The sequence below is a fragment of the Battus philenor genome, unplaced genomic scaffold (genome assembly GCF_028537555.1).
Source record: "Battus philenor isolate CCGP_79_NKW_IND1 unplaced genomic scaffold, ilBatPhil1.0.hap1 SCAF_13, whole genome shotgun sequence".
Taxonomy (NCBI): Eukaryota; Metazoa; Arthropoda; class Insecta; order Lepidoptera; family Papilionidae; genus Battus; species Battus philenor.
In genome coordinates this window covers 9,250,503-9,264,380 of record NW_027181675.1, presented here as the reverse complement: position 1 = coordinate 9,264,380, position 13,878 = coordinate 9,250,503, and the positions used below count along the sequence as shown (strand labels likewise).

Below are 13,878 nucleotides of genomic sequence, written 5' to 3'. Positions count from 1 at the left end.
TCCTGTCTAGTTTATTCAATATTACAACATTGAAGTGTGTATATCCATATATACCCTACTGGTTGAATAAAAGTTTTAAAGGTAGGACATAAACTGGATTGCCAGTTTCTTTAAAGTTGTTATTGTTTGATAGATCAACTGAAGAGATTTATAGTGTTATTATATAGAAATTTAAAATGTTTAATCTACAAGTATAGCAAAGTATATACGGAGCAATTACATCCCATTTCTTTGAGGCCTGCCATTCAATATGCAACATCAATAATATTTTAATTATACCCCATGTATAACATTCTATTTTTGTTGACACGCGGGTATTGGAACTAGATTTTTCCATGAATATTTTCTTACAAAACTTACATTATTTGTAGGACGAGTGTGCTATTCACCAGATAGTTTTTAAATCTTATTCAAAATTAAGTATAGCACTTCAGTTAGGAGAGTGCTTATATATATTTACGTATATGTACATACATATATATGTATATTTATATATATTTATATATATATATATATATATATATATATATATATATAAAAAAATTACTAATTAGATTGTATTAGAAATTTGTTTAACTAGTTAATGAAATTTACTACTCACTCTCTGTTAGCAACATTCATTTTAAAAAGCATTCATTTAAAAAAAAAACGTGACAATTTTCATGTACTTTTTTTGCCACTGCATATTACGTACATAATATTTTTACAGATAAAATTTTATTCTGAGCTACTGCGATATTAAGTACAAAATATAAATATCTTGTTTATTTATTTTTGTATTTAGTTGAAGCTGTGGTTTACTTGGTCGTAAAACGTCTCGATAATATTTAAGAAGTAAACAAAGCTAGTTAAGTTTGTTTATCGTGTGCACGAGTCGAAACATCACTTAGCCACAGCAAGGCTAATTGCTGCCTCTTACGTTGAATTATGCGCTAGTCTCAAATCACCGACCATTAATAATTCAAGTATAAATCCGAAGGTTTGAGAGCTATTGTAAAGTATTATTATGTAGCAATTTACCTAACCTCTGCTCATTATATTATTTTATTTTAAGAACTTGTGAATGTAACACTTGGACGTATATGTACAAAAATGGTCTAGACTGGTCGTTAGAAATTTTGACAGTTCCTTGAGTAAATAAATTTAATGATAAAAGCAAAAATCCTTAAAACATTTGGAATACTGAAAACTAAATTATTAATGTTTTTGGGTTGATTGACGATTCTTTTATTAATACGCTTTTCAACTCATCTTCAATTCTTATTATTGGATATGAAAATCTTTACTCAGTATTGTATTAAAAATCTGTGTTTTTGAAATAAAAAGAAGATATGAGAGCTTGCATTGAACGTTAATACCAAAAATAAAACAAAGTATTAGCGTATAAATTGTCTATCACTTTTCCTAAATAGTTCCCCTAACAACATGTGCGTGTTGCATTCTATAAAGGTACTGTGAGAAAGCAGAGGACCCATTCCTCTCTGACAGATTCATTTTTTAATTTTACGTTTTTTTATGTAGCCATCTTTTTAGTATCACTGAATAATATTAATTCTACACTGTTTTTCCTTTATTTTTGGCAATAAATGAGAAAAACGAAAGAATTACATAATATTCCACACCTGCAATGCCATGACTCAAATACTTTATAATAAATTAGGAATCAGCTGACAAGCGCTGACGTGTGGTCAATGAAAAAGGACTCTGGTACGTGAAGGTTGTTGTTGAACTTTTTTTCTAATTTACAAACACATGTAATTACAAAAAATCGTCGTATTTTTTAAGTTGCCGCCTATTTGATAAAACAAATGACAAATTAATTCTACATAAAGGAAAACATTCTATTACTAAGATTCTAATAGTAAGTCAAAGTATTTTCAAATTAAAAAAATTTAAACTTGCAGCTTCTAAAAATTTTCAGGGTCACCAACATACTAAAGGCAATAGGAGTATTATGACCCCTGGAGATTACGTAATTATTAAAAGAAGAAATAAAATTAAATATGTTATATAATTCTTTAAGAAAAGTTAAAAAAAGAACCCAAAATACATAAATTGTCCTGGAAATAATGCAGTAATGTGTTTTGTCATGTATTTCTCGGTCATCGTTTCCTGAACTCATAAAAAAAAAACACCTGAATAACGAGTTAATAAAAATGCACAAGTTTTGGAAACAATATGTATTAAAATTAAATCTATTTACATGTTAATTAAATACTTGTAAAAATTGTTCATCTATTTAATAGCCGATTTCCTAGAATTCCTATTTTCATATACATACAATATTTACATAGCATTTTAATTAATAACATATGAATTTTGATCGAAAATTTATTTAAATCTTAAAGAAAAATTTGTTTTTGTACATTCAAATGCATAATTAATATTTGTACTAAATCATTGCAAAATGTTAATAAAAGTTTACAATTGCAATAGAATAAATAAATTAACTACATTGTGATAATAAAAAAACTTACGTCTATTACATCTCGTCATAAAAAATAAATTAAGTATAAAATTTACTTTAAGGCAGTTTGACTTAGCTTATTTGTCATTAACATAAGATTTTTAACAGTTCCATCGTTTTATTTCTTAATATTTGAAGAAATTTAATTTAGAAACCAGTTTTCAAATTCGTTTCAAACTTTTTTGAAGAAAAGATCAGATTGAAAATCTTATGCTCTCTATTAATATGATCTTCGTTTGGTCTAGTCTGGCAATGACCAATGTAAGTTATTTACTTTGTTATCCAAAATTTTCGAAGTGATGTATGAAGTATGGCAAACGGCGCGTGCGGTTAACTTGTTCACAAGCGGACATAATTGACTTCGTGAGCGGCCGTGGCCCGCAAGAGAACACGCCGATTTTTGAAACCTGCATTGAAAAGATATTGTAAGAGTTTTTTTTTAAGTTTATGGTAAATGTTTGCATTATTATTTTAATGTGTTTTTATTTAGTAGACATTTTTTAAATGTTTTTCAATAATTTATTCTGTCACTTAAATATTTCTTCGCTTTGTTGGATATTATATTACGACGACACTGGAAATTGTCGTATCATATCTGTACTGTTAGCAGTTAAAGTGAATAAAGAAATAACTGTTTTTACTTTTAAGTTCTACAGTCTAATTTTAATATTTTTAGTTATTTATTCTATGACACATTATTATTTCTTTGTTAAAAACTAATTACAGTCAACTAGAAATAATACTTATTTATTTAAACTTTGAAAATATGATTTCTTTTAATGACGCTAATAGGCAAAATAAAGTGACTTTGATGAGATCTAATTTAATTAATCAAAAAAAAATATTCATAAATTATTAGTGATTACTGAAGTAACTTACATAACTATGTTTTTTCTGGACGAATTTGAGGAAAGAAGACATATCGGGCCTGCCGAAGTGATTGACAGCCTTCAGTCCCGTGAACATGGAGGTGCGAGACAGTCGCTGGAAGTGGTTCTCGCAGATGTACTGCAACAAATGAATTTTACAAACATGATCGAAACGACGTCATCGAAAGTCAATTATAAAGTCCAAGCAGAGGAATTTGAACAATATTCTAAAAAATGCGCAGAAGGAAAGACTTTTACTGTGTAGTTATATTTTTAATGCCTGATAAAATGATCGTAAACATTTATTATTCTCGATAAAAAAGTGTTTCTGGAATTATTGTACTTCCATTTAAATAAATTCTTTATCGACCTGTTTAAAGTGTGGAAACTATAACATTAGAGACAAAATAATCCTCCTAAGTTTAACACTATCGTCATCATCATTTCAGCCGTAGGATGTTCACTGTATATGGGCCTCCTCATAGATTTCCAATAGAACCGGTTGAATACGGCCCGCGTTCCGACGTCGTCTATTCACCTTGTGGTTAAACATTCTACGCTGCACCTTTTGGTCTGTGGCGTATAATTGTAGTGTTACAAAAATTAAATAAAATTTTATGAAAGAATGCCTTACCAGCATAGTAGTCCGTAGATCAAACTTGTGAAAGAATTGAGTAATAAATATGTGTATTTCTAGCACATTGGTGACATCCTTCCGTTCAACGTCACGCAACACGTCGATGAACCATTCGAAGTGTTTATGCGATGGACAAATCCACAAGAAGTATACCTGTAGATGATTGAAATTGCTATACAATATTCACTTTTACTTGGTGGTCTGTCTGCTATCAACTCGCTAATCCTCTGATCTATTTTGATTATGACGGAAGGTCGTCCACGGAACTACTCGTGTCTGAGTGGATCTCATAGAGAAACGAGCAGAGTAATGTCATATTAATATTTTTAATTACCGTTGTTAGAGTACTGTATCTTTTAATTCAAGCAATAATCATAATGAAACAAATAGATCGTATATTAGTAATATGATGTTATGATATAGGATACCATCATAAAATTTACCATATCCAACATTGTATGCAATTCTGCTACAACTTTGGTAAAAAATTATACCATTTTATTACAGCTTTCTATTTAGGTACTCACCTTCTTGCAGGCAACTCCTGAGTATCTGTTGGTCGATGTTCCGAAGACCAGGTCATTCAGTATGGACGCATATGGTGTAACACCAATACCACCCCCTACCATTACCGCCACTTCAAACTTATACCAATCTTGATTGCCACCGCCGAACGGCCCCTGGATTCTAGCAACATAACGTTATAGATAACGGCTGTATTCGGAACTAATTGAAGTAGTATGAAAAGAAAGACTTCTTGTTACGTTTAAATTATTATTAATGTCATTTATTTATTAACTCTTTATTGTACAATTTTATACCCTATAAAAGGAAATCTCATGTAACAGGCAAAACAATAAGTTTATCGGCGGTTTTATCGTAAAAAACAATTTTTTATCCAGAATACGATTGGTTAATAAGGAGCAATAAGGAAAATTAGACATGAAACGATCTATTGTCTACCATCTATGGTGAAAACGTAAGTCATTACAGATTATTTATAACATAAAATACAAATGATATATCTTCAAAACCATTTCAGCCGATAAACGTCCATTGCAAGCTATTGGCCTAATCTAAAGATCGTCGGTTCCACCCATTGCGGGGCGACCCATGTCGAGTCTATCGACTCGTAGTCGCTACGCGAAAACCTTTTGGCCGTCGTTTGCTTTAACGATCTGCCCCGCCCATTGCCACTTCAATTTTTCAGGTTACGACTCGTAATTCAAAAATTATAGAAACAAATGCATAATACGTAAAGTACACTGTTATAAAGGTATTAGGATCCGTTCGTTACTCGGCACAGTAATCACCAGTGATGTTTTTGTTTTTCGGGTAGATAAAAAAAGAACGAAGTTTTGAGAAAGAATCACTTACCTTATTTTAGGTCGAGTTTCAGGATTATAGTTACAAGGGTCAAAGTAATTTCTAAGCTTCCAAGTCCAAGGTCCTTGAGCTTTAATATGACACGATAAGAAGTTTTCATGAGGCGCAGATGTAAGAGTGAAAGAGTGATATTCTTCTTTTTTGAAAGCGGTGCAAGAGAGTCGTACCCATTGACCTATAAACATGTAAACAGATATTTGCTTAAGCAAGTTATGGTGTTACAGGTGAAGTCTATTTTACTTAAGTATTGTAGATAATAGGCAAACAAAAAATATGCTTGATAAATTATACACATGATGGCCGTTTGGAAGAGTTTTCAATAACAATTCGGAGTAATCAATATTAATAAACAATTATGTAAATAGACATCTAGATGCGTCATTTATACCAGCAAATCAAATCTTTGCATCGTTTAATGATAAGGAGTACAATGCTTAACTTCTTAGGAATGGAGGGTTATGATTTTGATTTATAAAAATAAAAAAAATATGTATTTAATGGCATTGACGTGTAAAAATGCTTTAGTTTGTTTTATTAGTATAATTATTAGCAGAGTTAAAAAAGGTCTCCAAAAGAAAATTACAATGACATTGGCAAAATGTTGTGCAACTTTTTATACACTTAAAACACAAATAAATTGCACACATACATAAAAACTTATTGACGTAGAAATAAATATTAGTGGCGTATATGGTAGTATATTATTAAATTGACTTTAAATTTTTTATGCATGTGGTACGTTTGAATGTATCAATTAATTATTTCGCTTCTAAAGGAGAAGGATGCTGACGACATTCTAGAATTAAAAGACATGTAATTTTAAATAAATAATAAATTAATTATATTTCAGTCCTTTAAGAATATTTGTCTTCGTAGTTATGACTTCACATAAGTATGCCATCAGTAGGTATCGAACCCGCGACTTATGATCAAAAGTCTATAACTGCATTACATTAGTAACTAGTAATTGAATATAAGTAAGTTAGTTTATACAAATAAATTTGTACCTGACAAATATTTAAGATTAGGCGGCCTGTAGAATTTTATTTTGATGACATCCGAAGGTAACATTTCAGTTTCCAGAACGTCTAATGCCAAATATTCCGTACGCAGTGAAACAACCTGAAAACGTATACAAAATTAAAACACAACATGATATTGAAAAATTATCCTATAGAATTCTTTGCGATTTTATTATATTTATTGGACAGAATTAATAGAAGAAAATGCACCATGTTGGTGACGACTAACGAGATAAAGCTGCATTTACACGGCCAAAAATTATCAGATTATCGTCTCCACAGCGTAATTCATGCATTCTTTGCTCTTATGTTGATTATTTCTGCTAACATTAAGATTTGTCATATTTTGAAACTGATTTATATTTGTCTTTTGATTATAATGTTCTTGACCTCCTAGAAACAGTAATTAATGTCATGTAAATTGGACCATTTAAAATAACTGTACAACACTAATCCAATAAAATCAATATGGCCTTAAATAAAATGTAGCCCCTGTTAAGAAAAATAATTGTTAAAACAATTGTAAAAAAAAAACAGAGTAAATCAGGCTTCGACTAATCAAGAATTTAATTAATTGTTACTTGTATTCATTTTAAAAAGTAGATACGTGTAATCGGATCCCTAAATTCTCATAGAATTGTTGACGTCTGCTGTCCATTTTATTTGCTTACAAAAACACAGGTGAGAAGGAGTTTTTATCAACTCAGTTCAGTGAACATACTGCAGCTTCTACACTAGAAGTTTCACACCTATCGTACAACTGTTAACCTGCAAGTCCCGTTCGCAAATACTTTAGAAGTTTTGGCAGAATGAAAAGTACCATAGTTTCTTCAGTTCTACTGATCGTAGAGCTCCTTTAGGAGGTCAGAGGACCTTCATTACAGTCTTATAAATATCACAGAAGTACTAACTTCTGTTGTCATTAGTGTCTAAACGAAATTTTTTAGAAAGCCCTTTTTTCTTCTAAATAATATCAAATTTAAATGATTAAATAATAAAGGTAATTTATTATTCACCTTATCCAAAGTATAAACAATGGCGGGTCCGAGAAAGAAAATCCAGAAGCGTGGAGCACCGGTGAGACGCGCAAGTCCATGGACTAGACATAGTGCATACAATAACACGTATAGCGAGTGCGCCCGCCAAAACCATGGGTACGCCCTCTTGCGGATGACCGGGTGGGCAAAAACGAAGATTATGCACATTATTATAAAAAGCAGCACGCCGGTTGTACCTGGTATAACAAAAATATATTTTAATGAACCATTTATTTATCTGTTTTATGTTCGATACAACTAAAATAACGCGATTACAGTAGGAAAAGTAGTTATAACGATTCGTGAAATATTTTATAATACAATTCTTTACCATGCGTATGCACCACGCTTGGCATTTGTTGCAAACTCTTAATTTCGCCATTCACACTCTTGCTATTACTTTAGTTTATTGTCAAGAGGCAAACAAGACGGACTTTATTTCATTATAGTTCTTGACTTAGTAATTTTTTTACATATACTTAGAATTAATGTAATACTATTCAGAAGTGTTTTTTTTTTGTTTTCTTGTACCTACGTACTAGGATAACTAATCTATTAAGGACTGTTATATATCTAAACTTTTTTTAATGAAACGTTAGATAATTAAATTGGCATATAGTAGACAAAGAAGATAGTACTAACCTGTAATTGTTTGAAACACCCAATAAGTGATTCCAGGTCGAAAATCAGATGTGAAATGCACTTCTTTGGTCAGACATTTAAGATTTTCTATAGGCTGAGTGGAAACATGGTAGAAGTTGACCATATGACCAGCTGTGTGAAGTAAGGAGAAGAACAATGCTGTACAAGCTACGATCTTGTGAAATTGAATACTTGAGTCCAGTGGAATGTACTGTTGTATGCTGAATTCCTAAAATACGAGATTTTTTCATTAAAATTTTTTTACGTTGTTATTGTTTTAAATTAACATTTCATTCGTGAATAATTTAGACATCGTATTTGAAAATCAAGTTTCACGGCTCACGAATCCGGAATTCACGATCTAATAAATTACCAAAAAACTTACGTCAGACGTGACACCTGAGGTCTTGTAAAGACTACGATCACTATTTGATCATTTATAGTCCATAATAGTTCTATATGTGATTTTTCGGATTTTTTAGCGAACTTTTGTACTGCATAATAAAAATGTTTAGTAATACCTGCGTTTGTTTAAGACTATGTGGCTACGTAATATACTACCTATATAAAGGTGACAGTGCTTAATTATGGTTCGTTCAAATATAAAAACTTAAACTAAAAGAAAAATAATATATAATATAAAAATAAATAATTATTTACTTTTCATACGTGCCTTTAATTTAGTCAAGAGATTCCTGGACATGGTTAGAAGTAAGAGACTGTAGCAGAATGACAAAGATGCTGCGGAACCTCTCGTTATTGCGATGCCAACGCCCATGATGTGTCTCAAATCCAAATGTTCGGACATGAAGGAATAGTGAGCAAATCTTTCTACGAATAGACCAATCGTGACTACGTAGAATATGAATAGATAAAAAATGTTTTGTCTGTTCTCCTCTAAGAAGGTTGTCATGTAGTCCCATTTTAAGAGCAACCAATGCCTGAAAATATACGGAAAAAAGATCGATTAATCGATTAAAAAATCAAATAAGTAGAAAGTTTGTTCTATTTTTATTATAATTTTTTGGAAATACATTTTTCATTGTACAATTCCAGTGCAGTTTGTAGTACCTTGACTGTTCCATAGATGGCTCGATGTGAAAGCTAGTCATTCTTGCGACATTGGTAGAAGTATCTAAAAAGTTTTGCTTCGCTCCTTTACAATCCAGACCAATTGCAACAAATTCTCCTTTGTACTCTTTCATCATTAATTTAAAATCTGAATAAGTAAGATGATCTTTATGTTGAAGGCCTGCATCCTAAAATGAAACATTAAAAGTTATGTAGATTGTGATTTTACAATTAGATATAAAAGTTTGAACATCATCTCATTTTTGTTGTCAGGTCAAAAGTGACGAATATAATGGCCTCTGATTTGAAAAAATGCTGTAAAGATACATAGCATTTTTCTTCGTGTATAGAATCAGAAAGTATTTTAACCATATTCATGAAAATAATTGTGAATTATTATTTACACTCTAAATATCTGTAAAGGTTAGCTTTATTTAAAAATTACTATTTCATTACATTATTATTTTAAATCAATTTAAACTTATTTTATGATATGTGCATGGTCAAGTCTCTGTGTCACGGTGTCCATTTATAATAGGAGATATAGTCAAAATAAGATAATTGAAATATAATCATGTGTATTTTGCAGCCTGTAAAGGTCCCAAGTAAATAAATAAATAACACATCGTGTTTTTAACAAAAAGTAATTTAAAATTAATGTTGTAAGTATTACGTAGTATATTATTATTAATTAAATGCTTTTGGGTTACTTGGGGTCGAAAGGTCGAAGGTTCTCGAGGCCCCCCACTGGGTATACGGTCGACAAAATATGGATCGCGGAAAGTCGGTGAATGAGGACAGGCGATTTTTGAGCAGGCCTATCTCTTGCAGTGGGCGTCTATCGGCTGATATGATATTAATGTATTTTAATACTCACGGAAAACATTCCATCAATGAGTTCTGTCACGTGTTCGTCTCGTAAAGATGTGGTTCTCGCTATCTCAACTAACGAACGCAGCATCTCGCTGAGTTCACCCTTGTCGATTACACCGTTGCGATCGTTGTCACACATGTCAAATATTATTCGCAATTTATCCTCTGTTGCCCCTCGAGAGAATAATACTACGGTGTCAAGAAATTCCTGTCAATAAAAGTAAAATGATGAATAAAGTATGAAATAAAAAGTTTTTTTTTTAATAATGAAGTAGTTATTTATACCTGAAACGATATTCGACCGTCGCCATCTTTATCCACAATGTTAAACATCTTCTTCACGAAAACTGCGTCTGATTTCATCCCAAGAGCGCTCGCAAATTCACTTTTTGACAGAGATGTCCTCATTACTATGGACTATAACAATATAGAAAAAAAAATTGTTATGCTTCATATAAATTCTTCTTATAGCGCTACCAAAACCTAGGAAAACGCCGTAAGATGGGACCCGAGGAAAGTAAGCACGAAGTTGCCGCGAGCATTAACAGCGGAATAAAGGAATGGAATGGACGATATTCCGTCTCGCCGCGCCCATACCTAGGGCGCCGCAGTATAGCGATTTCGGTAGCACTATAGTAACACAAGTATTAACTTCTATGTCATTTTAGGAGGTGAATTTTTATAAACAAAGGGCTTAAAATTATTATAAACAATAAAAAAAATGTTTTGTTAAGCACTTCTTAAAAGTGAAGATATAGATATAACGTACATTTAAATATACATTTATACATGTTATTGTTATTCCTAAATTTCTTTATGTACTATCATGTTCGGAATGATGATTTTATTGAGAATAATTAAGAAAGAAATTTTATAGTCGTTCTGTTGAGGCCAATTTCACTATTAATTTTTTTCTTCTTATGAATCTTCTGTTTGTTATGTGAAAGATTAGTATCATGCTAATATTAATCACAGGCATGTTTATCTCTATGTATGCCATAATACGAGTATGCAAGTTGCATGAAATACTCGTACACTGCTTATAATAACTACAAAAGAAAATCTATAAACTCTAGATCTAAATCCAGAAATGTATGTGGCGTGCTTCTAGTAACACTGGACTTGCTTGTTAAAAAACCATAGTACATTGTCGCAGAGAAGTGTTTCGTCCTCAAAGTTTGAATAACTAAGTTAATAGCATAGTACATAAATAAAATAAAAATTGTTTGTACTTCAGGATCAGCATCTTCTGAACGCCGTCTCTTCTCGCCTGGAGCCAGGCCAAAAGTAATCGCATAGGCTTCCCTGAAGAAATGTTCCAATTTGCGTTGCCTTCTTTCTCTAGTTTCAGCAGATGCCAATATTTGATCTCTATGACCCTGAAAACGAGCTTAAATGAAATATAAACAAACAATCATATATGAAATTACATATAGAGGTGTTCTTATACAAGGAGATAGTCGGCAAAAAGCTTTGAAGCTTTTACACCTATTTCTAATCACCTATATACAGTGGTCATTCTGAAAAATACAAAAAACAAATGAATAAGTTTTTTGTATTCGAATGCTATAAGCTAAACAATTTTGGCAGTGCAAGTCTATATTAATAAAAAATAGTTAATTTTGATAAGTATTATACCAATTTTGTAAATATTTTTTTTACTTAAATTTTATAACGTTATTTATTACTTTTTAAACCGTTGATTTTTGATAGGATTTTTTGATTTTTCATACATTGCTTGACAGCAAATGAGCTATACATTCACCCCTTTAAAGCTTTTACTTCGAAAATTAATTGCTACTACAACACTCTATTACTCGTAATAAAATTATTCCGAAATATATTACTGTGACTTTTTCGTTGCGTATAAATCAACAAAAAGTGAATTCGATATAAATACACTCCCACGACGAAGTAAGCTTCCCTTACCTTCGTGCAAAAGTAATCGTAAAATCTGAACTATGTTAAATTTGGTTTAGTTCACGGACCTTTCTGTTTCGTGAACTCATGCCAGATGAAGCTGTAAAAGCCTTTGGGATAACAACATTAACTTTATCAGAAACAATTATGAATTCAATGAATTCGAAAAATTGTAACTTTAACATCTCGATCGTTTTAATTGCTTTTATTTAATAAATCAGCTCAAAAGGTAAAAACCCAGGTCAGTTAAAACGGAGTTTGTAAAGGCTTTTTTTTATTTTGTTATCCTTAATAACTAGTGACAAGCTTAAAAATACGTAAAATTTAACCAACAAATAGCCGTTTGCTTACTTGTGTAAGGTTCATAGCTTTCTTGTGTTGCGCAAGGAAAGTGTCCAATTTAACGAGAAACTTGCGCCGAGAAGCCATCGAGTCCATTTCTAGTACCAGGTCATGTTCTCGAGGAGCTCGGATGAGCACCAGCGGACGCTTGTTGTTTCGGGTTTCCTGTAAGTAATATTACTTAACGAAAAGTATGCTCATTTGCGATTATGTCCGATGTTAAGTTTTGATGCCGACTGCGTTATTTATATAATAATAGCCCTGTAATATCTACAACAACAGAAAGCGAGCATTAACAACAAAATTATGAATGCCCGTCTTCTTAATCATCCGAAGCAACCTACAGGATCACCTTCAACTCATTATCCACGATGTTTTTTGCTTAAATGATCTAAAAGCTCGGCGATCTCCCATTATCAGAATAAAATAGTGGTGATATGTGTGGACATGTGTGAGCAGTAATTGTCATTGCTCAGTGGGTTAGTAATTGGAAGTGGTATTGGGTAGGCAACGCACGCAGGCGCGCAGAATAGATGGCGGCTTTTAGTTTCTAGAGCGGAGATTAAGCGCAGCGTTGGACGTCAAGTCATAAGATGGACAGAAGACTGTATAAGGGTCGTTGGAATACGCTCGATGAAGGGCACTTCCAACCGGACGTATTGGAAATCTGCGGGGGAAGCCAATGCTTAGCAGTTGACATCCTCCGGCTGAAATGATGAAGATGTGAACCTTCCTTACTCGTTGATAGATAATAATGCAATGGTAATGTTATAAGTTCTTTTCACTATCATAAAACTTTAAACATGGTGAATTAGTAATCTCTTATAAGAAACAGTATTGTTATTATAATAAAAGGCTTGATGTTTAACAATATTATTTCAGCCGTAGGACGTGCACTGCTGTACAAAGGCCTCCACTAAGGATTGCCTAGCATGGTGAGGATTAGCACATTTTTTTCATTTTACCCAAATTTGAAGATTTATGTTTGTGTGAAATCGGTTCTTAAATAACATACACAAACCTGGCTCTCGAGGACGGTCAATTGATCGGTATTTTCGAGCGGAACTGTTCGTAATTTGTCACCTTTACGATCGGTTACGTTTATTGAGGGTTCGGGGCCGAGTCGCAATTTCACCAGGCGCTTGTGTGAGGCATGCATCCATTCTCGACAAACCATTTTGTCCACTGAACCTAGAAAAGAATATTTTTATTTAGAACCATTAGAACTCTTTAATCTAACTGATATTGACATTAAAATTTTTCATGTTACTCATATTTGTTTCATAAGTTTTTCATAATTTTTGCTATAAATGGACTACAAAACAATGATTTTTAAAAATTATTAATATATTGATGGATGTTATAGCTTTCACATATCTATATAAATCATATATATCATATCTATATAAATCATGGTTCAACCAAGTAGCATTTAGCTAAGCAAATTTTTTTAAGCAGGTCAGGATTTATATATATACACTGTTTTGAAAAATAACTACTATTATTTTAAAAATAATACATATCTTTCACAAGTTTCCACATAAATTTTATGGGAAGAGAGTTATTGTTATAACTCCTGTAAATTAAATAAGTAAACAAAATAATTAAAGTG

At 31.8% G+C, this 13,878-nt stretch overlaps 1 protein-coding gene across 1 annotated transcript in view; it reads right to left on the bottom strand.

Moving 5' to 3' along the window:
• Nucleotides 1-2,534: 2,534 nt before the first annotated feature.
• Nucleotides 2,535-13,878, bottom strand: part of Duox (dual oxidase) — a 48,069-nt gene continuing 36,725 nt past the window's right edge. The window contains exons 15-29 of the mRNA XM_068777639.1: nucleotides 13,288-13,457; nucleotides 12,276-12,431; nucleotides 11,237-11,383; nucleotides 10,290-10,421; nucleotides 10,009-10,212; nucleotides 9,132-9,319; nucleotides 8,734-9,001; nucleotides 8,061-8,289; nucleotides 7,398-7,615; nucleotides 6,367-6,481; nucleotides 5,351-5,534; nucleotides 4,501-4,660; nucleotides 3,971-4,126; nucleotides 3,347-3,475; nucleotides 2,535-2,874 (exon numbers count right to left, since the gene is read on the bottom strand). Of these exons, the coding sequence (XP_068633740.1) occupies nucleotides 2,746-2,874; nucleotides 3,347-3,475; nucleotides 3,971-4,126; nucleotides 4,501-4,660; nucleotides 5,351-5,534; nucleotides 6,367-6,481; nucleotides 7,398-7,615; nucleotides 8,061-8,289; nucleotides 8,734-9,001; nucleotides 9,132-9,319; nucleotides 10,009-10,212; nucleotides 10,290-10,421; nucleotides 11,237-11,383; nucleotides 12,276-12,431; nucleotides 13,288-13,457 (2,585 nt within the window). The 3' untranslated portion in view covers nucleotides 2,535-2,745. The remainder of the gene's footprint in view (nucleotides 2,875-3,346; nucleotides 3,476-3,970; nucleotides 4,127-4,500; nucleotides 4,661-5,350; nucleotides 5,535-6,366; nucleotides 6,482-7,397; nucleotides 7,616-8,060; nucleotides 8,290-8,733; nucleotides 9,002-9,131; nucleotides 9,320-10,008; nucleotides 10,213-10,289; nucleotides 10,422-11,236; nucleotides 11,384-12,275; nucleotides 12,432-13,287; nucleotides 13,458-13,878) is intronic.